Source organism: Brassica napus, chromosome C4 (genome assembly GCF_020379485.1).
Source record: "Brassica napus cultivar Da-Ae chromosome C4, Da-Ae, whole genome shotgun sequence".
NCBI classification, from domain to species: domain Eukaryota; kingdom Viridiplantae; phylum Streptophyta; class Magnoliopsida; order Brassicales; family Brassicaceae; genus Brassica; species Brassica napus.
In genome coordinates, this window is record NC_063447.1 from 51,024,799 (window position 1) to 51,050,647 (window position 25,849).

General features: G+C 31.2%; 2 protein-coding genes across 5 annotated transcripts; one reads left to right on the forward strand and one right to left on the reverse strand.

The window, feature by feature from the left end:
- Nucleotides 1-313: 313 nt before the first annotated feature.
- On the reverse strand, nt 314-3,622 carry LOC106371453 (G-type lectin S-receptor-like serine/threonine-protein kinase At1g11280). 3 transcript variants are annotated; one of them, XR_007322880.1, is made up of 7 exons: nt 2,242-3,622; nt 2,035-2,172; nt 1,697-1,830; nt 1,406-1,616; nt 1,086-1,323; nt 840-1,015; nt 314-748 (listed from the first exon to the last, which is right to left on the reverse strand). XR_007322880.1 is itself a non-coding variant. In XM_048756456.1 (7 exons), the coding sequence occupies exons 1-7, from the start codon at nt 3,518-3,520 to the stop codon at nt 455-457; spliced, it is 2,445 nt and encodes an 814-aa protein (XP_048612413.1). In that variant the 5' UTR covers nt 3,521-3,617; the 3' UTR covers nt 314-454. The 3 variants fall into 3 exon arrangements, 2 of the variants coding, with proteins under 2 accessions (XP_048612413.1, XP_048612414.1); XM_048756456.1 differs by having other exon boundaries at nt 840-990; nt 2,242-3,617; XM_048756457.1 differs by having other exon boundaries at nt 840-990; nt 2,035-2,145; nt 2,242-3,615.
- Nucleotides 3,623-7,572: 3,950 nt separating this feature from the next.
- Nucleotides 7,573-10,212, forward strand: LOC125575071. 2 transcript variants are annotated; one of them, XM_048756458.1, is made up of 2 exons: nt 7,573-7,822; nt 8,156-10,212. In XM_048756458.1, the coding sequence occupies exon 2, from the start codon at nt 8,227-8,229 to the stop codon at nt 10,132-10,134; it is 1,908 nt and encodes a 635-aa protein (XP_048612415.1). In that variant the 5' UTR covers nt 7,573-7,822; nt 8,156-8,226; the 3' UTR covers nt 10,135-10,212. The 2 variants fall into 2 exon arrangements, with proteins under 2 accessions (XP_048612415.1, XP_048612416.1); XM_048756459.1 differs by having other exon boundaries at nt 7,582-7,822; nt 8,195-10,212.
- Nucleotides 10,213-25,849: the final 15,637 nt, after the last annotated feature.

Consider the following 25,849-nt stretch of genomic DNA (forward strand, 5'->3'; position numbering starts at 1 on the left):
AATATGGTTTCTTAATAAGTGTGAAAATCCTAGAACATTCTTCTTTAAAAAACAGAGGGAGTATGTAATATCTTCATAAATTTTAGGAATGTCTATGTTATTATCGGTCATTAACTTCAGTTCTAGATAATTGTGAAGGTTTGATCAATACAGCAGTAATGCCTATATTTTGTTGATCTAATCCATACAGATGGATTGCCAGAGCAGAACAATTATTCCAAAAAGTCCAATATGCAGCAAAAGAGAGGTTGTGTATGGTTTCTTCTTCTTGAATTTGAGTTATATTCATATGTACTGAGAAAAACCTGAAAGGAAAAACAGAGCAGCACATGAATAAATAACATGGACGCTTACAGGCCTATGAACCAACTTCATATTTCACAGAGGTTTCAACGCAAGCAACATGTGAAACAACCAAACCCAAATCATACATTTTTCCAGCATAGTGGAAACTCTATCGCCCATAAATTGCAGTTTGTGTCATATGATTTCCGGACTCTAACACAGAGACAGTACTCTCTTGATCGTGAATCTGCAATGCAAATACTGGTTGTTTTGGTCTCGGAAGATCTGTTGTGGTTGTGATCATGAACACTACTTGTGCAATGTTTGGTCTGTCAACAGCTTGCTGTTGGATGCAGAGTAGACCAATCTGAACACATCTGGCGACTTCAACTGGAGAACACGAGCTGGCAATATCTTGATCCAAAAGATCCACTCCATCGGTCTCGAGCCAAGACTCCCATGCCTATATTATTATATAGTCCAAAAAAGTTGACAGCATCTAAGAAAATGTGTGCATCAAAAAGATGTGTGATTTTTGAACTTGAGATTCTTACATATTCAAGAAGGGTTTTGCCTTCCTTTCCACAATTAAAACTTGAGATCTTCATCCCGCTAATAATTTCTAACAGCACAACTCCAAAAGCATATATGTCAGACTTCTCTGAGAACATCCCTGTCCATGCATACTCAGGAGACATGTATCCTCTGTTCATATACCATACAGTACAGCCTAGTAAGTTGACATAAATTAATATTTTGATTGAGCATTATCACTGGGGTATATATATATATATACTTACATAGTTCCAACAACTCTAAGAGTGCTGTCTTGATGTTGAGTTCCTTGAAACATGCGAGCCAATCCGAAATCTGATATTTTCGGGTTCATGTTTTCGTCCAAGAGAATGTTGCTGACCTTCATGTCACGGTGTATGACCTTGAGGCATGAGTCACGATGGAGATAGAGAAGCCCACGCGCAACACCTTCAATGATGTTGAACCTCTTGGGCCAATCAATCTGAAGCTTTAGAGTCGAATCTATAGCCAACAAGATTAGAGCATATTAAATGAGCAAAAGAAAACGGAATTCAGGAACATGAAAAAGCACAAGGGAGCAGACCAAAGAGAAAACTGTCGAGGCTTTTGTTGACCATAAACTCATAAATTAGTAGCTTTTCTTCTCCATCAATGCAGCAACCCAAAAGCCGAACCAAGTTTCTGTGTTGTAGTTTTGAGATGAGTTTTATTTCGTTCATGAACTCTTCTGTACCTTGTCCGGAACTGCTAGAAAGCCGTTTAACCGCTATTTCCTTCTTATCTGACAGAATTCCCTAGAAAGAAAAGTTGCAGACATAGAGTCATCCTCCACAGAACAATAAAATAACACAGACCATGATAGTATATCTCTTACCTTATAAACTGGACCAAATCCACCTTGACCGAGTTTGTTTGAGATACTAAAGTTATCGGTAGCAGCTCGTACGGTATTCATCTCAAAGAAAGTTAATCCTGAGATTTCTTCTTGTTCCAGACCAGTTTTCCAGGCTAAAACTCAACACAGAAGTTCCAAGTAAATGTATATATATGAAATACAAAAAAAACTTCTATGTGGCAGATACAAGTGGAAGTGTAGATTTGATCACGAGATAGAGATGTGGAACACTTCTTTTCTGCTTTGGTTGGTTACATAAGTGAAAGTGAAAAAAAGGAAACCACGAGACAAAGAAAGAGAGTTATTATGTATCTCACCATTTCGTTTTGCTCTGTATCTCCAGTACTTATATGAGGCAAAGGCCAAAATCACAAAAATGGAAAGGCAGATACTACCAGCAATAATCATCATGGTCCTCCTGCTTCCAGCTGAGAGATATTTACCACAAAACCAAACTGTAAAAGAGGTAAAAAACCACACTAACAATAGAAATGAACGAAGCTAAAAAAAGTATTCAGCCTTACCAAGTTCTGAGCTTGCAAGACGAATCGAAAGAAACTCTCCTCCAGCTGAATATTGAACTGCGTCCATTAGCTCCTGATTCCAAAGCAAGCATCCAATTCCAGTAATATACGCAAAAGCAGTGCATAAGCAGTTTCCGAGACAGCCCTGTCGGCATTGATCTTTATCAGCAAAGCTTGCAGCGTATTTGTAGAGATCTGGAGGCTTTACATTGGAAAGACGATAAAATGCGTCTGTAGATGACTTTGTTGCCTGCTGATGACAAGATAATAATTCTTTACGTCTCACACATCCAGAAGTCTTGTTTCCTCGTTTCCACTCCTCTTTGTGTTTTGGTACAAACCCTTTTATGCATTCACACTTTATAGGAGTGGACGTCACACATAACCCAAAAGGTCCACATGCACCGTAGATATCACACTTATTCGCTGGAGTCACAAAGTCCACAGCCCACCCTGTCCCATTGTAATGAGACGTCTTTACATATCCCTCTGACGTTACGATAACTCGCGTAAGCAGCTGAGAGTTCCTCTGTAAATAAGAGAAGTTCCCTTTCCCGTTTGCTACGTCTTGGACAAGGCTAAACGGACTCGCGTACGATTCGTCCATCTGCGGTACGCCGGTGAACCCGGTCTTATCCCACGGACCGCTTCTCTTATAAACTTTGTTGCCTTTCATAGTAACGAGCTGTGACGGCACTTGCGGCGTCAGCTCGACTGAAAACTCGCCTGGAGATGGATCGGTGCCGCTTTTCCAAGAAGTTAACACTCGCTTCTCATTAGCGGCGAGGTTGTACGTTAGCGACGAGAGAGGTAGCATAGTATCCCCAAGATTCTCGAAGCTTTGCCACAAACGACTTCCTGAAACTTCATCAACGACGACGAGATTGCCTGTATCTAAGAGCTTGGCGTGACACTTGTTAGTGGAAGGCTCTCCTCTGTTTGATGACCAAACAACTTTGTTTCTGCTGTCAAGCAAGATAAGACTCCCGTTTCCGCTGATAGTGAGGTTTGCCGCAGGGCTTGTGATTGGCTTTTCTCTGTTGGCCACCCACGCAACCACCCGTGGTGTGATTTTCTTGAACCAGATCCCGACATACTGATTCCGAGAGTTGTTAGGACTGAAGAATCCTAACTCGTAAGATTCACCGGGGGAACTTAGAGTTTGTCCTAGTGACAAAGGGCTTTCTCTAGATATAGCTGCATAGCCACAGTCAGAGAATATACTTAGCCAGAGAAAGCAAAAGAGAGCTACATCCATCTCTCTCCAGTGTACCCCCATGTGTGCAAAAGAGTTCTCCTTCAGATCTAAATGTATGAACAGAATCTTATTTTGATAAACTGAAAGGACAGAAAATAGTTTGAGTCTGCTAGATGTATAGTATAGTATTATAGTCATATATGATCATTGAGTTGTTTTGTATTGGGAAATTTGGCATCATGTGCAGAATAAAAACTAAGTGTATAACCATAACAAAAAAAAATAGGTTATGATATTTGTATATTATTTGCCATATTATCCTTTCTCATTTTCACCTCTCCTTTTAATTAACTTTATAAGTTTGAAAAATTATAATTCGGATTTTTTATATACTTATAAAAAACATAGATTTTTTTCCGTATATGACATGTTTTGAATTTTGTAAAACTAACATATATTTATAAAATTGAATATATATATATATATATATATATATATATATAGTAATAATAAGATTTTGTTCTATTTTATTACATAAAGTTAAATAGAATAATAGCGATAAAATTCATATTTCCTCCATCTTTCCTTCAATCTTTCTCTCCAATTTCCATCCACATATCCTTCTTTCTTTTCATTTTCCCTCTCTTTCACTTCTTTTTCCCTACTCTCTCTCTAATATATAATGTTTAAATATTATATTGTTGTATTCTATTCTATTTATAAAGTATAAAATAGAATTGAAATTACATTTTTTTTTCTCTCTGCCATTTTTTCCTAACCAGATTATTTTTCTCTCTTCACTTCTTTCCCTACCCCGCATCTTCTCTCCTCTTACTTCCCTCTCTCTCTCTCCATTTTCTTCTTTGTACTCATTTCCTCTTTTTTTTTCATCATCCACATCTTGTTCTTTATAACTTCTATTTATTAGACATTGTATCTCTTTCCAGCTTTTTCTGTAAACTATCTTTTCATTTTTTTTCTTCATCATCTCCGTCTTCGTTTTTCTTCCTCTCCCAGTACTCTCCATATTTTTTTCATCAAATATAGAATGGTATATGTTTATTTTGTAATATATCAGCTAAATATGTTCTTTCACATAATTTATTTTACACTAAACACTTGTCCTACAAATAAATATGCTTGTTCATATTGTCCACTGCTTAAATTGCATTGAACCCTATAAATAAATAGTACCAAAGAAATTATATTATTTTCCCTTATTACATTTATGTTTGAAATAATCTATTCTATATTGACGATATAAATAGAATAGTATTTGGTTGTAGCGTGTGTTATACACATTCACGTGCTTGTAAAGGACTATAATGTCTAATAATGTGGCAAATTGACACATTTCTCAAGACATGACTATATTCTTCATTATTTTCTCAATATGGTTATACAGCAAAATCACCCTTTTGTATTTGGGCACCTCGTTTTTTTCGTTTTGAATATGCATTATTAATAAAAGAGAAATTAGCCTCAATAGCCATGAAATAAAATGTAATTAGGTATCTAACTAAAAAAAAATCATCCTCAATTATTACTACAATATATACTATATTACCCCTCATTCCCAGTTAATACGTGCACAAACTTTTTCTTCTTCACTTACCTACCACCGTCACTTCTTCCAATTCACTATCATTTTTTGTAAAAAAAAATATCAATCACTTGGATCTCTATCTATCACCGTATCAGTTATCATCAATGCTCTTATTTATTAACCAATTTCCCTTAACAACTACCATCTTCTTGATATCAGTCACCACCGCTTCTAACCACCACCTTTGTCTGTACCGTAAGTTCCCGGTATTATGTTATTTGAACAATTTGTACCATGCTATTTCTTTGTTACTATTCTATTTTAGTAATGTTTCATATTATGTATTATGTACATATTTTGATATTTTGATATTTGGGTTATGGTTTATATTTTCTTTTAGTGTTTAGTGATTAGTATTTTGGGTTTAGTTTATTGAAGGTTTAGATTGACGTTGGGGTAAGCATTACCTCTTCTCTACAATCATAGACATTTCAAAATTTGAATAATATGTACTATGTTATTTCTTTTGTTACTATTCTATTTTGATAATGCTTCATATTGTGTACTATGTGCATATTTTAATATTTGAACTATGGTTTATATTTCTTTTAAGATTTAGTGATTATTGTTTTGAATTTAGTTTATGGAAGGTTTATGTTGGCGTTGGGGTAAACATTACCTCATTCCTTGCAATTATAGACATTTCAAAATTTGAACAATATGTATTATGTTATTCGTTCGTTATTATTCTATTTTGATAATGTTTCATATTATGTACTATTTACATATTTTGATATTTGAGTTATAGTTTATATTTTTTTTAGGGTTTAGTGGTTACTGTTTTGGGTTTGGTTCTGTTAATTTTAGATATACAAGGTATATTAATATATTTAAATTATTTTATAATTTTGCTAATATGAACTATATCATTTAGAATGCTCTATTCTATTTATATCCTACTATTATAATCACCACCGGTCTAACAACACTTTTGATTTTATTTTTTATTTAAATGATAGATGCTCTTGATGTGCTATCACTGGTAACTTGTATAGAGAAAAGATATAACCGGAAGAAAAAGGAACAAGTGCTATCAAATCTAATTATGTCAAATCATATGCTATATTGTTAATTTTTTCTCCAAAATTGGTTATGTCCATAATAAAACTTGTCTTCCAAGGACGCAAAAAAAAAACTTGTCCTTCGGTGAATAATAATTAGAATTGTAATATTTTATTCCTATTTTAACCTTCAACTTGCAGGAGCCCTGTCCATGTTCAACGAGGCCTTTGTCTGATAGTACGCAACATATCTTAACGATTAGAATTTGGTTATTGTATAAAAATCTTGGACCAATGACAAACACTTTTCAGCTTCAACATGTTGTGCTAAGACGTGAAATGAAAGGAAAATCAGAGCTGCAAAAATGAATAAATTACCTGGACGCGTCCAAGTTCCAAATAAATACATTATTATAAATCGGCCGAATGAACTTAATAGAACTGTGACCGTCTCGTGAAGATGCAAGCCGTCGTTAATCCAGAAAAACTTTCTTCTATGTTAAGTGATTTATTGGTTGGAGTCTGAGCATGTTTCGTATAGAGTTGTTAAAGAAGAGAACAGGAAACGTCAAGCTTGACTGCTTGAGTGTTCTCCCATTAACAAACAGTTTGCCACTGAAGAATAGAACGCCAAATTTGAGTTAATAGTATTTGTAGTTGTGTTAGAACATGATTAACCCGGGGTTCTTAGGATGGGGTTCTTAGCGGTAGGATGGGGTTCTTAGCGGAAGTTAAGAAACAGTTTCTTAACTTCCGCTAAGAACTCCATTCTAAGAACTCCGGGTTAATCATGGTCTTAGAGCACTTCCAACGGGAAAGGTATATGTGTTATGTATATATATATGTATGTATATATTATATATGTATAAGTAATTGTGGGATCTATAGATAAAGATTTTTTTTAAAAAAATTTAAGAGTCCCTAATAATTGTGGACTCCACAATTTTATATATATATATATATATAATACATATATTAAGAATCCCGATACAAAGAATCCCCATTGGAGATGGTGTTAGCGTAGCCGATCAGTTGTTGTTGAAATTCTCTTGCATTCACATTTTGTTTGTTGCCTGCGATTTCTTTATATTTTTCTTAGTATGCGGTACCATGTGCAAACTTGAGATTGGCGATTGTGTGTTTGAACTTTGAAGTGATTTCCACTCTTGGCGACACATATTTGGGTGGAGATGAGTCAGATGACTTTGACAAGGTTCGTCATAGAGCTTTGAATCTGTTTAGTCGGTTCCTTTGTATTTTGATAAGCACTCACAGATATATCTATAGAATAACAAAACCAGTAACATCAGATTGGGATATAAATTTTAAAATAATAAAATAAAATAAAACTAGATTTTGTTAGAATTTCCAAATTCATTACTCCATTAACCAATAACACTTTTTAAAATCACGTTAGTCTCTATCCACGTGTGTTGGGCTTCCATTTTGTACTCATACTTTGCATGTTGGGCTTTAAAACAAAATAAGGTTAACAAATACAAATCCCCCTTAACCTGTTGCTTAATCATTTTCTTAATTACATCACAGAACCGGTGCGTTTATCTCTCTCATCTTCTTTCCCAATTACGAAAACATCCTTAAATCCGTAAATCAGAGCCAGTAAGACAACCACGTTCCGAAGCGCCGCCGATTCAGTCGAAGAGAGAGAGAGAGAGAGACCCTCAAATTCCAATTCTCTGTTTGCGATCGCTTTCCCTACTTCCGGCTCCAATCTTCTTCGTCGAAAAATAAAAACCCTTCCTTTTTACCGTCCATGTAAGATTCCTTATTGCTTCTGTACTGTAGTTTCCTCTTTTTATATAAAAAAAAAACTCCGATCTTTACTACTTTGTGTTAATACCCTCTCGGTGTGTTTTAGGACGACAATCAATGTCGCTGCAGACACATTTAGGGTTTAGGATGTCTTTGAAACGACATAACTGCCTACTTCATGTCCAAATTTTCATTTTTTTTTTTTTATAATTCATTATTTTGTTGATTAGGGTTTCGTCTACACTTAGTTGCGTAGTCTACATTGTTACCACTTTTGGGAATCATTAATCCTCCTGCGTTACAGATTAGTGATTGGTTCTCTTTTTTTTGTAATAGGTCTTGTTATTGAGGGCTCGTTACGGTTTCCCTGAGCAGGTATTAATTTAATAATCATTGGAGGACTTCTAATGGAATCTAATAAAGAAGAGGCTAATAGGGCTAGAGAGACTGCAAAGAAGAAGTTTTTATCAAACGATTTTCCTGGAGCGAGGAAATTCGCATTGAAGGCTCAGTTCTTGAACCCTGACCTGGAAGGGATCTCCCGGATGGTGGCGACTTTCGATGTCCACGTGTGTGCTCAGAACGTTATACACGGGGAGATAGACTACTACGGCGTGCTCGGTATAAACCCCGAGGCTGACGACGAGACGGTGAGGAAACGTTACAGGAAGCTGGCTGTGACGCTTCATCCCGACAGGAACAAGTCTGTCGGGGCGGAGGAGGCCTTTAAGTTACTTTCTCAGGCGTGGGGTGTGTTCTCTGATAAGGCCAAGAGAGCCGAGTATGATTTGAGGAGGAACTTGGGGTTGGTTGAAGGAAGAGGTGCGGCTGCAGCTGCGGCTGCGGCGGCTTCTTCATCGAAGCATGCTGACAATGGGTTTCAGAAAGTTGCTAAAGCAAGTGTTACAAAAGTGAAGAGAGTTACAAAGCGGGCAAGTGATGCATCTGCTTCTGCTGCTACTCCTGTTTCAACTTCTGATGGAACGTTTTGGACTGTGTGCCGCACTTGCAGAACACAGTATGAGTATCATCGTGTTTACTTAAACCAGAACCTTCTTTGTCCCAACTGTCGTAAGCCCTTTATAGCTGTGGAGACTGATCCTCCAGGGTCGGGTTCGATCCGCAAGACATTTCACGAGCACCAGTTTGAGTCTATTCGCCAGTCAACGGACGGAAGAAAGAGAAGTAGAGATAACAACAACAACGGTGTGTATGGTGGTGAGTATGATTCCTTTGAGTGGACTGCAACCAAAACCTCTGCTCATGGTGCACAGACCGGGTCAAGGAAAGACGAGGCTGTCCGTAGAGAGTACACGAGAAGGGTGGCGGGTGGTGCTACATCCACAAACGCTCCAAAAAGAAGAAAGGGTATGGATAATGCAGTGGCTGGTGGCTCCAACGTAGCAGCAACTTGCTTTGCTCCCAAGTCCAACAGCGTGAGAGAGTTTTCTGATGACGAATTGAAGAATCTACTGAAGAAGAAAGCCAAGCCGATAATCAGCAGAAAGCTGCAAGAGCTTGCTGAAACTGATGCACACAAAAGTGCCATTGAATCATTCTGTCTTGACTCCATTGAGGATACTTCTGGTAGTGCTGATAAAGATTTGGATCCCTTAGAAGTTACTGATCCAGATTTTTGCGACTTCAACAAGGACCGAACTGAGAAGTCGTTTAGGGATAGCCAGATATGGGCTTGTTACGACTCTTTAGATGGGATGCCTCGAGGTTATGTCGTGATAGACAAGGTTATCTCCGTGGATCCGTTTAAAGTGTGTATCGTTCAGCTTACTTCAGAGACGAGCAGTGAGCTTAGGTCAACAAAGTGGCTTGGCTTTGGTGTTCAGAAAGCTTGTGGCAATTTCAGAGCAGGGAAAAAAACTCAAATCTGCAGGTCAGCTTACGTTTTCTCACATAAAGTGGAACAGGTCAAAGGCAATCATCACGGAGAGTTTCTTATATATCCTAGAAGAGGCGATGTATGGGCTATGTATAGGAACTGGTCCCATGAGTGGAACTATCTTACAGGAGGCAAAGCGATAGAGTATGATGTGGTCGAAGTAGTTGAAGGGTATAGAGAGGAGTATGGTGTTTCAGTGGTTCCTTTGATGAAAGTTGCCGGTTTCAAATCAGTTTTTCACCTTCATTTGGATCTTAAAGATGTAAGGAGGATCTCAAGCGATGAAATATCGAGGTTTTCGCATCGGATACCGTCTTACTTGCTCACGGGTCGAGAAGCACCCGGTGCACCCAGAGGTTGCATACAACTCGACCCAGCAGCAACACCATCACAGCTTCTTCAAGTTATAGATATGTGACTGTAAAAGGTGTAAAAGATTACAACTTATTGTATCTTTTTTAATGTAGTTTGCCTATAACAAGGAACCGTTATGATGTTTTGTTACTAATTTATTGGTAACAGGGTGGGATCTCCACTTTTATGTGGCCCATTATTTTAAAATATTAAAAGTATTACACCAAAAGTAAATGACAACAAATGAAACTAATAAACTTTAATTTTTGTAAAATAATTTGTTTCAGTTTATTATATGTTTTCAGAAAACATTGTTTTGATATATATATATATATATATATATATATATATATCTTATTTTATATATTAAAAGAAAAAGTCACAACCTAGATTCATGTGTGATTAAATCATAATATAATTTGATATCTTTTAATTTAAAATATAAATATAAATATATTTAATTTTCTTAACAAATGTGTTGAAAAACATTATAAAAATATCTTAATTATCAAAAATTGTATATAAATATTTTCACTAATTTTTTAATTAGTGATGAAATTAATGTTATTATACATTAATATATATATATATATATTCAGTTATCTGTTATAAAATGAAAAAATTATATCAAATTTTACTATTTTATAGTTATATCTATTATTTTAAAATAAAACATTGTATTTAACTAAATATGATAAAATTATTTTAAACTGATAAATTAATATATTTTATTTTCACAAACATTAAAAATTTATGTTAGAAATATATTATGTTGGTAGAACGGGTTAACATTAGTAAATTAGATAATTCATGTATAAAATTAACTTATCTTAAAATTTTATATATATATAGTTATTATCTTAAATGAATAAACATAAAAAAATATTGATAAAGAAATCTAACGCTTTGAATTATGGATCATGACCATAATAATTGACTAAAAAATAATTTTAAAATATATATAATAAAAAATACCAAATATATATGATGATTTGAAATAATCAATTAACTTACAGCATGAAAACTATCAAATTGTTATATTTAAAATAATTATATATAAACATTTAAATACATAGTAACTTTAAAAATATATTCTAGTTATGTAATATATATATATATATAAAAACATGAAAATTAATACCCGCACGGTTGTGCGTGTCCAAATCTAGTTTATGATAAACTTTAAACTAATAAACTTAAGAGAAATTAGGGTGTATATACACCATTGCAACTATAATTTGCGAACTACCCTAGACACTATTGATAGAGAATTTGCTGTATATACACAAAAATAACCGAAATTAGGAAACTACCCTAAATGCATGGAAACCTCCAATTTCTGTAGCAATATACACATAAAATAACCGTTTTACCCCTGCCCTAAACTCAACTTGTTTCTCTTTCTTTCTCTACTCTCCATTCCTGCCATTTTCTCTTCTTTTTTTCCCGATTGATCTCTTCCTCTCCCATTTATAATCTTTAGTGAAAACAAAGTTCTTTTCAAATAATTCTTTCTTCTATCTAAATCCCAGTAATCATTGTTTGCTCCGTTTTTAACATCTATCTTATGCTAATCTCCTCCTCTTCCTTCTAAATTAGTCATTGTCACCATCACATCAATAACATTGATGTTTGAAGCACCATATATGACAGTGAATCATGGATTCAAAGAAAGCCAAACCTCCAAACATGTTTTCTGGGATATCAATTCAAATGACTATAGATTTTTTTCCCAAGTTATTTATTTTACAATTAAATTTCCGAAACTGAAAAATCAATGGGAAAACTAGGGATTGCAACAGAAATTACATAGATAGCGATTAATTGAGAACGATAACCTATTTTGTACCATCTAACAAATTATGTATCAGCTAAGGGCAATAGTTTGGACATCTCACCACCCATTTAAGAGTTATGGTGATCAAGAGTAGTGGAATAAGATGGATAGATAAATAATAGCAGGAGTGCACGAAGATGATTGTAGTGCTCTTGTTTTGCAATTAATGTTTCCTGTGCGATACTTTGCTTATTTCTTTCTGTTTTGAGCACTGAATCAATATCAATGGTGAAACTGAATAGCAACTTCAAGTCTCGTACAACTACATCGGATTCGTTGAAGATTTCTTCACCGAAGTTCATGATGATCCTTTTGGTCATTTGTAACCTCGATTTTCTTCAGATTGTCCAGGCCAGAGTAATCTCCGATGTTCTATTCTGTAATCAAGACTCGTGCTAAGCCCTATGGCTCATTACAATGGTAAAGCAAGCTTCTATGTTTTGGAACTCTTTCCTTAATGTTTCGTTGGCTGTGCGATCCACTGCTGTGGTTATGCTTGATCTTCTACCTGAGTTTGAGATGGATTCATATATGTTGTTTCCTGGTTTAGTGGAGCTCATTGTTCCATCCGGAATGATTCTCGCATACGGTTCTCTATCAAGACCACCAAAGAGTAATTTCACCTCATGTTCATGGCACATGTATAGTGATGCATGTGGTATGCAGATTTCTACTCACCATAAATACAGTTCTGAAATGATCTTTGTTGATTCTAGAAGTATTCTTCATTGTGATGATATTGCTGCGTTCTGGCCTAGTATAAAACGTAGATATGCACATAGGGAGGGGGAGCTTATGTTATCCAACCTTAACCAAAATCATGTCTTTGGTGATGCTGGTGTGATGCTTGTGGATATTCTTCCTGTATTTTGCAGCATATATGGGACAGCTTCTTGATTAGAAATGGTATTCATTGATTTGTTCAGAGCGTCATATGTTATTCAAGAGCAGCAGATTTGATGTAGCGGAAGCTTTTAGGGATAGAACTAGAGATCCGTTGATTTTGAGAATACCCAGAAAACTAGAATAATCACAAAGATCTTATTTAGTTTAAGAATGCGTAAGATTAATGTCTTCTCTCTCAATTTTTATTAATCAAATTATCAACTGAATACAACTCTACGCATAAACGCCTATTTATATGAAAACCAAATAAACTTAAAACTATTAAAAATCATTAAGATAATTATAACTAATTAAGATAAATACCAGAATAAATAATAATCTAGATAATTAAGATATTTGAAATATATCCAAATATCTCTTTGCATCATTTTTTCCGGGTTGGAGAAGATTCGTCTTCGAATCTAGCCTTTGATGCATCCACGATAAAAATTGACCACTTACGATCTCGAACATCAAACTTCATTGCAAGTTTGAAAATCTTCATAAAGATTCTATGTCTATTGTCACGTTTGAAAGGTGACAAAAGTTGACTTTTTCCAAAGAAGTAATAAGTCACACGTAGAACACATAGTGCTCTTTTCAACACGGTTTGTGTTATAACGTTCCAGACCGTTGCTGATCTTTTGCAATTTTCAAAAGCTTTATCACCGAAGATGTAATCTATGGTTTTGGCATCTTCTTCACCATACACGTCACCAAGCATATATGCCTCATCGTAGACATGAATGATTGGATCCACATCTTCCACCACGTGAAGACCAATTTCAACAACGTTCTCTTGACCATGATTGTCGTTGACTATATCTTCCACTTGAATCAGACTTTCATCATCATAAACATCAGACACTGGATCACCATGAATTTCTCTGAACTCCTCGTGTAAAAATTCAGATGAAACAAACGGATTTTTGTCCGTAGGATAGTAAAAACACCCAAACAACATGGCATATAACAGAATCGAACTTTGGTTGAAAAACCAAAGCGCTGGCTCTGATACCAACCGATGCAGCGGAAGCTTCTAGGAATAGAACTAGAAATCCGTTGATTCTGAGAATACCCGGAAAACTAGAATAATCACAAAGATCTTATTTAGTCTAAGAATGCCTAAGATCAATGTGTTCTTAAATTCGTTGAGATCACCAATGATCTACCGAAAAAAGGAACAGAGAGAACTCTCAATTTTTATTAATACGCATATTTATATGAAAACCAAATTAACTTAAAACTATTAAAAATCATTAAGATAATTATAACTAATTAATATAAATATCAGAATAAATAATAATCTAGATAATTAAGATATTTGAAATATATCCAAATATCTCTCTGCATCAAGATTCCACCGAGGACTTCCTGTATTTTGAAGCATATATGGGACACCTTCCTGTGTTTTTCTCAATAGTTTTTTCACTATGCAATGTTCTTATGCATAAAAAAAAAGTTCTTATGCATCGAGTTATATGAGTCTTGTGAAGTATTATGGCTGCTGTGAATGACTTGAAACTTCTTGCTGAGACAAAAATGGTGTTCGTGTGTTGGTTACACTGGTAAGATACTAGGTTGCAGTGATTCTAGGTGACTTACAATTTGCTCAACGAAAGAGAAACTTGCTGCTGTAACAAGTACAAAATCATAGAAAAACATACATCACTTTTTTTTTTTGCAGAAGACAATGATAGCATCAAGTTTCTCTACTGATCAGCAGCTTCTCTGGCTGCATCACGAACATCAGGCTTTCCTGCTCGCTTTTTTCCGAATGACCTCCAATGTACGCCACCGATTGACCTCTAGAGTATGGCTTCTTGGTTGCACGTCTCCTCTCTTTTTTTTTCACAGCCTTTTGATAGTAATGAGTATATAATTACAAAACATGTATGGCAAAATGAATGAATTGATAAAGAGACCCGTAAGCAAAAAGTATATTGACAAAATAATAATATCATCTCAAATCACTCAAACTACTTTGAAATTTTTAGAAATATCTTCACCAAAACACCTACAGATTTCATTTTTTATTTTTAAGTTTTACTAAAATCACTCAAATAACTCTAAAACTCACCTAAATTCCACCAAAACTAAAACACTCCAAAATCTCCTAAAATCATTGATTCAATACACCTCCCTTAGTCATTTTGAACAGATTTTACCATTTTTTAATGGAAAAAATAGTAAACTAAAATTTCAAAATATAAAAAAATATGTAAAGCATTGTAAACATAAGTATGATTATTTTATATGCTTAAAATTCTTTAAAAAATAGAAAATCATATTTTATTTTATGTCCTAGCTGGGATAGAATACTCATTCTGACTATCTAATCTAGAATTCAGATACTAATATTATACATAGATATATCCTGGATATATAACTCAAACAAAACTTTCTTGCATATTCTATTTTAGCTATAATTCGTTAGGTTATATTATAGCAAGACGTTTTTAGTGCATATGTAGCTTTATTACAACTTATAGCGACGACTCTATGAATTAACTTTTCTTGTTTATGCATCATAACTTATTGCCTTTTACCTTATGTTATGCCTACGGAAGAATAAATTTTCCGCCTTCTCTACAGTGTTCTTCACAACGAAAAATATCAAAACTTCCATATTTCGGTTAATATATTTCCTAAATCTACACTAAATCTATCCTAAATCTCTCTTAGTATCTTCTCTCCCACGATTTTTTCTTCCCACGAGGTGAAAGAAAAATCTACATTGATACATTTGTATTATTAAAAACGAGGTGAACTAAAAATATACATTGATACGTATATATATATTAAATATGTTGAATGTAACATTAAGTACGGTTTGGTTTAGTGGTCTGAAACACATCGATAGCTTTTCAAGCTTTTTCGTTTTTCACCATTTTTACTTGCTTTTATACCATAATGATAATAAATCTACATATAAACATCAGATTTAGAACATAAAACTTAACAAAATCACTATTTCTGTACAATACAACCAAATCATCATGAATCGCCATGCTCACCCACCGTCGAATGTTTACTGGGCCGCCGAATCGCCCAGGCAGACGCGTTTTTGAACAAGGGTTCTACCTCTTTCATGGATTTTTCTTTTTTTCACTTTCTGGCTTTACTTTTTTTTAATAAAAACTTAAATCAATTACGAAATATTAATATTAATTTGGTTAATTGAAGGGTATATGGTATTAAAGAAAAATATAAATCCTATTTACCTAAATAATTTTATACAATTCCTATTGGGACAAACCTAAACTGAGAGTGTCTTTTTTCGATTTCCCTTTTTCTTTTACTGAATGGAGAGATCTCTAAGGTCAGAGAGGTCCTAATATATATTTTTTGTTTGTTTTAGGAGTTTCGTCCTGTTTTCTGTTTTTTTTTTCTCAACTCAAACCTTAGTTTGATGGATTAATCTCCATTCTCGTGTATATTAAATGAAAAGTCACTTCAGTGGATTTTGATTATGTGTCATTCATAAGTGAAATTTAAAATTAATTCACTTAATTTAATTGGTTGTTGATATTTGAATTTTCATTTATTTAATTTTTTTAAAGGAATCTATTACTAAAATTACTTAATATAATCTATGATACCAAACAAACAATTAAACATCTTATATAAATATGAAAAAAAAATATTTATATAAAAATTAAATATCATAGAGTATATCATAGTAATTCTCTTAATATGATTGGTTGTTGGTATTTAAATTTTCATTTATTTAATTAAAGCTTTAAAAAGGAAACTAACCCTAAAATTACTTAATCTAATCCAGGCTACCAAAAAACAATTAAACATCTTAAATATATATAAATTAACATTATTTATTTATATAAATAATTAAATATCGTAGATTATATTATAGAAATTTATAATATACATATAATTACATATAATATTATATAAACAATTTCAATTAATCGTGGATACAATAAATAATAGATTGCAGAAAGATAATTAACATAAAACTAATAGTATTTCTTATATTCGCTCACTACATACGTTTATTGAAAATGTGTCAATTGAATGCAAGACGGAAAAATATAGCAACTTTAAAAAAGTTTCAGTCATTTTTCATTGGCAAATGTTGATATTATAGCTGAGTTATCACTTTCAAGAATGATGGAAATATTTGAATAATTTAAACAGAAAATTATATGTTCATATTAACCAATGAAAAGGTTTATTAAAATATAAACCTGAAAATTGGAACATTATACTAATACGATACTAAAGTTAATACTTTATTAATATAGTTCATATTACTTTGATTATAATAAAAATTGGTATGTGTATCTCTTAATAGGAAAAAGAAAGGAGGCATAAATAAAAACAGGAGTGAAGAATATAATAAACCTTCTTTGATGTGTTCTTGGTTATTTTATATGTTTACGTATTTTAACTTTTATTTGTTTGCCTAGATCCATGTGTTTTATGTATTACTATAATTGTAAACTAATTAGTTTTATTTGCTTTACAACATGAAGAAAAAATTAGTAAGGAAGATCAGTATAAATGACCAGTTCTAAAATTGATAAGGTAAAAATAGAAAATATAATGTAATTTGAAAGGAAAAGAAAATATTTACAAAATAATGATATGTGTATTTTTTGGTACAAAAAACTTTTATAATATATGATATCAAAGTTCTATCAAATTTATACATCATGTTTAATCATCATGTTTTTTCAGACACCAATATTGAATTGTTGTAAACTGATCCAGCTTATGCGAGTTCCAAAGACTTCACAACATCATCTTTTGTCAACTGTTCTCCTTGTGATCATGAGAAAGAAGGAAGTCCAGAGTGCAACTGTAGGAACCCAATCAAAGGAATTATGTACATCACTCATCGTTCTTTGTCAAAAATACAAAATTTGGCGAAGCATTTAAGTGTTAAGAACGTTTCCGAAGTCTTACAATCTCCATTAGCAGAGTAAAACTATCATGAATGCAATAGCCCATGTGAATCTTCAAAAATAGAATTATGTCTTTCCTCTGGGCAAAGAAAACTTCACACAGAGGGACCTGAACCTTGTTGGTTTTGCTCTAAGAAACTAAATGTATGTGCCTCACTTGTACATCTGCTACTCTGGTATGTATAAACTGGATACATATTCTCTCTTAATCTTAAATCACTTGTTTTGCCACATATGGAGAAGAATCATATTCTTCACAAATGGGTATTATAATAATATGAAGTAGTATTACCTTGCAATTTTATTGATATTTTGATATTTTTGACTATTGCTGTTGTATACACTTTAAAGCACAAGAAGACAATAGTAAGAGCAACACATGATAATCTTTTTGTAGGAAAAATTATAATTTTGCTCCTCGTTACATTTTACAAAAGAAAAAAAAACAAAACAAAACAAAATAAAAAGCAAAAAAATAAGAATTTTTTAAAAAAAACAAGAGAAAAATAATGATAAAAAAGTAAAAAAAAAAATCATGTTCGCACTATGTTCACAACCTAATTTCTATGTTTAAAAAATATATTATCAATGTCACAGAATCATGTTCGCAATACGTTTTCAAGGATGCAGTGTGATGAAACGGTTTTATTGGTGGGAAAATGGAAATTAATCTCGTCTATCTTCAACCTGAAGTTATGAGATACACTTTTCGGACTCTACCCGCAAAGCCTGAATAAATTTCAACATTGAGGATTTTAACTCTAGGAATGACATTTCAAAACGCATTTGGTTAGTAAGTAATGCCACTTTTAGAATATTTCTTATGCATGTGTAGATCCAATATTTCTAAATATGTATATAAAGAGTTACAAAAATAAAATTTGGTCAGCAATGAGGGAGGTTGTGAGAGAGATAGATAAAAATAGTGTATATTGCAGGGTAAGCCATGTAGATTCAACATCGACTTCGGGTGCATAGAGATTCTGGAAGTTTTGGAAGTTTTATGGGAGTTGAGTGATTATATCGCTTTTAGCTATTGAGGAAGATAGTAAGCATAAACTTTGTAGTTGTTTGACTGAAGTGTTGGGATTGAGTTTTTTTTCAATAATGGATAATTGTCTTTGGTTTTCTTGTGGAAGTTTGTTGTCTGATCCTAGAGCTATTTTAGCAAGATTGCAATGTGAATTGGTCGTGAATATATTGAGCAAATGTGAAGATGATTATTACAATGTGCATGTGGATTAAAAGTACAGTTGATCTTTAATATATTAATGATTTTACTCTGATATTGAAATATTTGTTCACCATCTCAAGCTTTTACTGACAATACTAACATAACAAATATTTTTGTCTCTCTAGTGTATGACACATCCTTGTGAGAATTTGAGATTAGGTGGTAAATTACTTGATTCGGGTATTGAAAGTGGTATAACATTGACTAATGTGTTGGAATGTGACTTAGTCAAAGATAATTGTTGCAGGGTAATTAGTCAAGTGATTACATTTATGTTTTTTAATTTTTTTTTGTTATGACTTGCATGTAAAGACTATGAACAATGGTTTTGTATTTCAACAACTTACTTTTCATTATTGAAAACTATATATCATACTCCCTCCGTTTCATATTAAGTGTCGTTGTAGAGAATTTGTTTCGTTATAAAATAAGTGTCATTTTCGACTTTCAGTGCAGAATTTATTAATTTTATTCAGTAATTTATTTTTCTATTGGTTGAAATTTGGTTAGGTGTATAAGTAATTGTGTTTTTATATCGGAAATATACAAAATTAATTTTTTTAACTGTGTGCATAAACTCAAAATGACACTTAAAATGAAACAGAAAGAGTATTATTTATTTTCCACCTAATAATTTCGATAAAAACATCTAAGAAATTTTTTTTTGTCTTAAATGAAATTAACAAAATTCCAGATTTTTAAAAGGGAGCAAGTTTATTGTGTATTTGGTCTTTGTCCAATTAGCGCAAACAGATCGCTTTTTAACTGTACATGTCTATAATCCGTTCAAAATGAATATGAATGGACTTTCCCATGGGACAGAAAACTAATTGACATCTAGAACGGAAAATTTGAGATATATTCTACGGGACCCGTTTAGTTTTAATGGCAAATGTACAATTTATATTTATTTTATAAGGTTAATTAATATATACTCTATCCATTTTAAATTAGATGTCATTCTAGATCTTTCATGTCAATTAAGAAAAGAGTTAAATGTTCAGTTTTGCTCTTATTTAACTTTGAACTAGGTTCGCGGGCATAAATAGTTTTTAGGTTCAATATATAATTTAATTTGTTATGTTTTGACAAGATGTAATATATATTTAATTTAAAAAAGTTGAATGTAAATTTTATTTGTTATATATTTCTAAATAAACAGATTTATATTTTTTTTATTTCTTTAAAAATATAAATAGTATGACTTTTGTAATATTTTATTATATTTTATCAAAAACTATAGTAAATAATAGTTAATGTATGCTCTAATTTAATTTGTTTACAGTCTTATTATATATTATTATGTAATTCTGATTTCCAAATGTCATTCAATTGATATTACATTACATTTCCAATAATATTTGCTAAAAATAACATATGTACAAAAAACAAATAATATTTTTCTAAAAGATGATATGAACATGATAATAATTGCTTAAATCACAAAATAATTCATTGGCTAATATATTTAGAGTAATTGGCCATATGGATTATTTAACATTAAACATGCTAATTTGATATAAATAACCAAATAATTTTGGCTAGTGAAAAGTTCAGAGACATTATGTGCAACAGTCAATGAAATACTTCAGATAAATTAAAACATTTTGACACACCACATATATATATATATATATATATATATATATATATAATTAATATGTTATTTGAGTCAAGTATATATGATTATTCTTAATTTTTTATGTATTTTTATTCTTATTTTTTGGCTAGTATAAAGTTCAGAGACATTATGTGCAACAATCAATAAAATACTTCAGATAAATTAAAACAGTTTGACACACCACACATATATAATTAATATGGTATTTGAGTCAAGTCTATATGACTATTCTTAATTTTTTTGTATTATTATTTATAAGATTCACAAGTAACAAAAATTTAACTACTAATTTTATTTTGTGTTTACTTATTTTATAACATGCAAAAGAATTTTTACAGAATTTTCTTAAAAATGTATTTTTAAAATGTATAACATAATTTTCGTTTGTAAAAACCGTATAGTTTTGTACAGATTTTTTGATGGAAAATGCAACTTCATTTTGTTTTGTATATCTATATTTAGTTTACCTATTTAATTTAAAATTAAATTTTATATACACATTTGTTTATCATTATCTATACAATATGCAACTAACTAAAATTACTAATTACTAATTTCATTTGATTTTTTTAATTATATATATAACATACAAGGAAAAGTTTGTAAATCTTTTTTCTTAACCAGTTCATTTTAAAATGTAAGAAATAATCTACCAGTTTTTTCAGTAATTATTGATTTTATATATTTGTTAATAGAAAAGCTTAAATATGTTTCTTATCAAGAGTTACTTTTAATTTTACTCTAAATTATATTATATATATTTTTTATATTATTATCTATATAATACATAAGTAATCAAAATGCTAACCATTAATTGTATTTTGTTTTTATTATCTATATAACATGCAAAGGAAGTTTTTAAATCTTTCTTAAAATATATTTTAATATAAATTATAATTTAAATTGTATTATAAAATTAGTTATTATACATAATATTATTTGGAATATTTTATCTAATTTTTTTTATAACTCACCAAAAGTTACAATATTAATTAGATATAATTGGAAACATTAAAATAAATGAAAGTCTAGCATTGATGACACAATTTCCTTAAATACATATTTGTGATAGTCATTATTGGGTAAGTATTATTTGTTTGGTTATTGACATAAATTGATTCTTGATTTAGTTTTTTTAGAACTGAATTAAATAAATAAAAATAAACAAAAGTTATCGACCAATCAAATTAAAACAATTAATTAGAAAGCTCTTATATGAGTGACACATAAGCAAAATCAATAAACTGACTTATCAATTAATATATAGTAGGATATGAAGAGTACTTTTATGTGTCATGAATTGACAAAATTATCTTCTTGTTATTAAACCTAAATCTAACTAGTTACTAACTAGTTTCAGCTTCTCCCTCTATTTTGTTCGGAAGACATATTTTGTGAGAACCATAAATTACCGATTCCACAAATCAGTTTCGCCGGCGCTGTCTCACCGGCTCTGCCTCACTGCTCCTTTTGTAATACTTCGTCCTCGACCACACAACAACCGTAATTCCTCTCACTAGGTCATTCGATATCCACCAAAATTACTCAGACTCTCTTCAGACTTTCTACACAGCCCCTCTAACCCTGTGCCTGACCACAAATTCTCAGCCTTTAACCACAAAACCTCAGACCTTATTGACCACAAGTTCTGAGCCTAACTAACCACAACTTTCATCCCTTACTTCCTAACCTAACCACAATGGTATTTGTGGTTAGGAACCACTGACCACTAACCACACACCAATCCGAAAATCTCTACAATACGTTACTAACCACTAACCACATGTAACAAAAAAAATACAAACACTTTCATCATGAGTACTCACCTTAACTCACAACAACTTAAAAACCAGACTTTTATATCTTTTTTTTTTTTGGTTTCTTGATGTTATTTGTTGTATAAATTTTGAAAATTCCATTAATATTCGTTCTTGACCACTTGACCACAACTAGAAAAAACAATCCTATAGCTATTATCTATGACCACATCCACGCACAACATAATTGTTCTCATATACAATTCTCATGTGTCTTGTGTTAATGTTTCACATCCACATTCTGTTGACCATGTTTTGTTATCCATATGTATGTACCAAATGAAAGAAATTCTATTTAAAATTCTATTTCATATATATACATATGGATATCAATATAAAAAGAAAAAAACTATGTTTATTTTATAGATACATTTATATATATATCTATACTATTAAAGCAGGATCCTATTGTCATAATTACCTTAGGGGCATGTTTCATTCACTAACATTGCATGTTTCATTAAGGGCAATTAAGTAATATTAATAACAAATCTATATTGGGTCATTATTTTTGGATCCAGCCCAAATCAAATCTCTCTTGGGCCATTTGGGCCTATTAAAAAATCAGATTCAATTCTCACCTTTTTTTTTCCTTTGGACCATTGAGTCCAAGTTCAAATAATTTTTTTTCAACTATTCTTAATTATTATTTTTTTCTTTTCTTAATATAATTTAAGCATTCATAAAAATAATTGAATTTTTTTATTGAAAAGTATAAATCTTTATTAAAAGTATATAATTTTTTAGTGAAGGTATTAATCCCATAATAAAATTAATTTATCAGAGTTATACCAACTTAATTCATTAAAAAAATAAAGTTTAATTTTTTTAACATAAATAGTCATTTAAAATGAAATACGATAAATAAAGATAAAATTTTTAAGTCTTTTATAAAATAAAACACAAATATATGAAAATGTGACATTTACTAAATATTTGTCAATTGAAAAAAAAAACAAAAAAAAAACCCGCGCTTTGAAAGCGCGGGTCAAAATCTAGTATACTATTAAAGCAGGATTCTATCTATTTTTAACCCTTACATTGCCCTTTTATTTACTACATATGTCATTCTTTCATTAAGGGTAATTAGGACATTTTAGATTTAATGCAAGCTACAATTTTTTCTGGATTTTCTTGCTATATTCTATATTTTATAATATTTTAATAACAATTAAAGGAAACCAAATCTAACTAATATTGATAATAAGTAAATATATAATTTAAACTAATCCCATCGAAAGTTTTACATTTAGAAATATATTGTTATCATTTACAAAAAAAAATAACATTTTAAAATATGTTGAGCATAGCAAATATGAATTTAAAATTTCATGTTATTACGAAATTTACTTGGTCATATATAAATTATTTTATTATGAATTATCTACTTGATAAAGACCAAGTAGATAATACAAGGTTGGTACGCTTTTGACATTTCAGGATTAGTATGACTGTTTAGGTCTTATAACCTTTTCTCATGGTTCTGGTGTTTGCAAGCATATAGAGTTCTCTCTCACTTGATTCACTATGGTTGGTACTTTTTCTCTTATTCTATTAAACACTTTAAATGTGTTCATGGGGTCTTGGGGTTCAGGTTAAGCGGGATGTAGAGTCATATATACAAGGAACAAGAGGTTGCAAAAAAAACTAAAAGGTCCAGGTTTTTGTGGATACATAGTATCTCAAAGGAAGTACAAGAGAGGAAATCGGGTGGTCTATCTTGGTATATATTACATGAGTTTTTGATGGATACATTGTACACCCTTCATTCAATATGTTTCACAACGATCAAAGGTCTATGAAATGCAATAATTTATGGGAGGTCCTGATTATGGGTTGATGGTTGTTTATCGTGCTGTACGGTTTTGCGAGTTTTGAACATAGTTATGTTATGTATAATACATGGCTGGTTAATCAAAGAATGCATCTTTCAGTCCAAGTCTTATTATGATAAGAAGGAAATATATAGCGGTTTGTTTATGTACAATGGAAGGACCTTTTTACTAATAGCATAGCGAGAAAATAGTAAACTAAATGGGCAAAGAGTATGGGGAAAAGTTCCCCGTTATTGCAGACAATAAGATGTTAACAAGATGTTCAAGGGGTTAACTATAAAAGGAAGATGGAGCCTGGTTGCTTATTGAACAGGAACCAGGAGGCAGAGGTTTGTTCTCTGGATAGATTCCATGGAAATTTGATGGGGAGATTAGTCAGTTTTTACAGATGTATAGTCTCAGGTTTTCATTAAGAACAGTGTATTGGTGGACATGTCGTACGTATAACTAACGCTTTTATTATCATCGTGGTTTCACTGTTTCAGAAAAATATCAAATTCTAGGCACTGCAAACAAACAAGAACTTTTTCCGAATCTCATTTGAGAGGAATACAAAAATATTAAAGTAGGAACAAACAAATTAAACTTAGTTGATTAATCAATGGAAAATAATAAAAAACTTAAGTTAATTTCCTATTTCAATTATCACCAATGATTTATATATTATTATTGTTTAAAAAATTAGAAATTGATATTGTAACAAATTCATAAACTCTAATAAACAGATTAAAGAATAACTTGGGCAACACTACATATATTAACTACACGCTCTAATCTATATAATCCCTATATTATATTCAGTAAGTTTTGAAACCTTTTAAAACATGATGTAATGTTATTCCAACTCTGTGTAGACGTATTAGAAATCTATTTTTATTTTATAAACAAAGATAATCATTTAAAAACAAAAAAAAATATAAATAATCAACGCAATTCTATTAACACAATTATATTATAAATAAAGATAAAATATATGAAACAAATTACATTTTACAAATATATTTTTCAATAAAATTTTAAAAGGAAAATCTAAAGAAAGATAAATTTTTTAAGTCTTCTATAAAATAAAACACAAATATATGAAAATATGACATTTACTAAATATTGGTAAATTTTTTAAAAAATATTAAAGAAAATAAATTCGCGCTTTGAAAGCGCGGATCAAAATCTAGTATATTATTAATGTTGAATCCCTAATAGGATTCAGCCCTTGCATTTCTATCATAATTACAATGTCATGCCATTGACATTTAATTTTAATATATAGTATTTATTTGAAATAAACAATTGAGTATTTCCTAATAATTCCATATTTTGTGAATGATATGCAATCTATACTTTCCATTTAATTCAAACATTTAATATTCTAACCGTTATTTATACTAGAATAAATTTTATCTAGTATATTTTTAAATTAAACGTAATTCTTTTCTAAATTGATATTAAATAAATTCTCTAAATATATATATGCTTACAAAACTATTATTGTAGATAAATCTTAACTGAAAATTTATAATTATTTTTAAATTAATATTTAAAAACTTAAAATAAAGTTGATTTTTCTAAACCAACCTATGATTAATGAGTAGACATTTTACAATTACTGATTTTCAGGTTATTTC

Bases quoted from the DNA above. Each gene is read 5' to 3' on its own strand.
- LOC106371453 (XM_048756456.1), bottom strand. From the start codon at position 3,520: ATGGGGGTACACTGGAGAGAGATGGATGTAGCTCTCTTTTGCTTTCTC. The intron at 1,324-1,405 runs GTCTGCTCCCTT...TGTTGGCTATAG, and splicing joins CCTCGACAGTTTTCTCTTTG to ATTCGACTCTAAAGCTTCAG. The intron at 749-839 runs GTAAGAATCTCA...ATAATAATATAG, and splicing joins GCAAAACCCTTCTTGAATAT to GCATGGGAGTCTTGGCTCGA.
- LOC125575071 (XM_048756458.1), top strand. From the start codon at position 8,227: ATGGAATCTAATAAAGAAGAGGCTAATAGGGCTAGAGAGACTGCAAAG.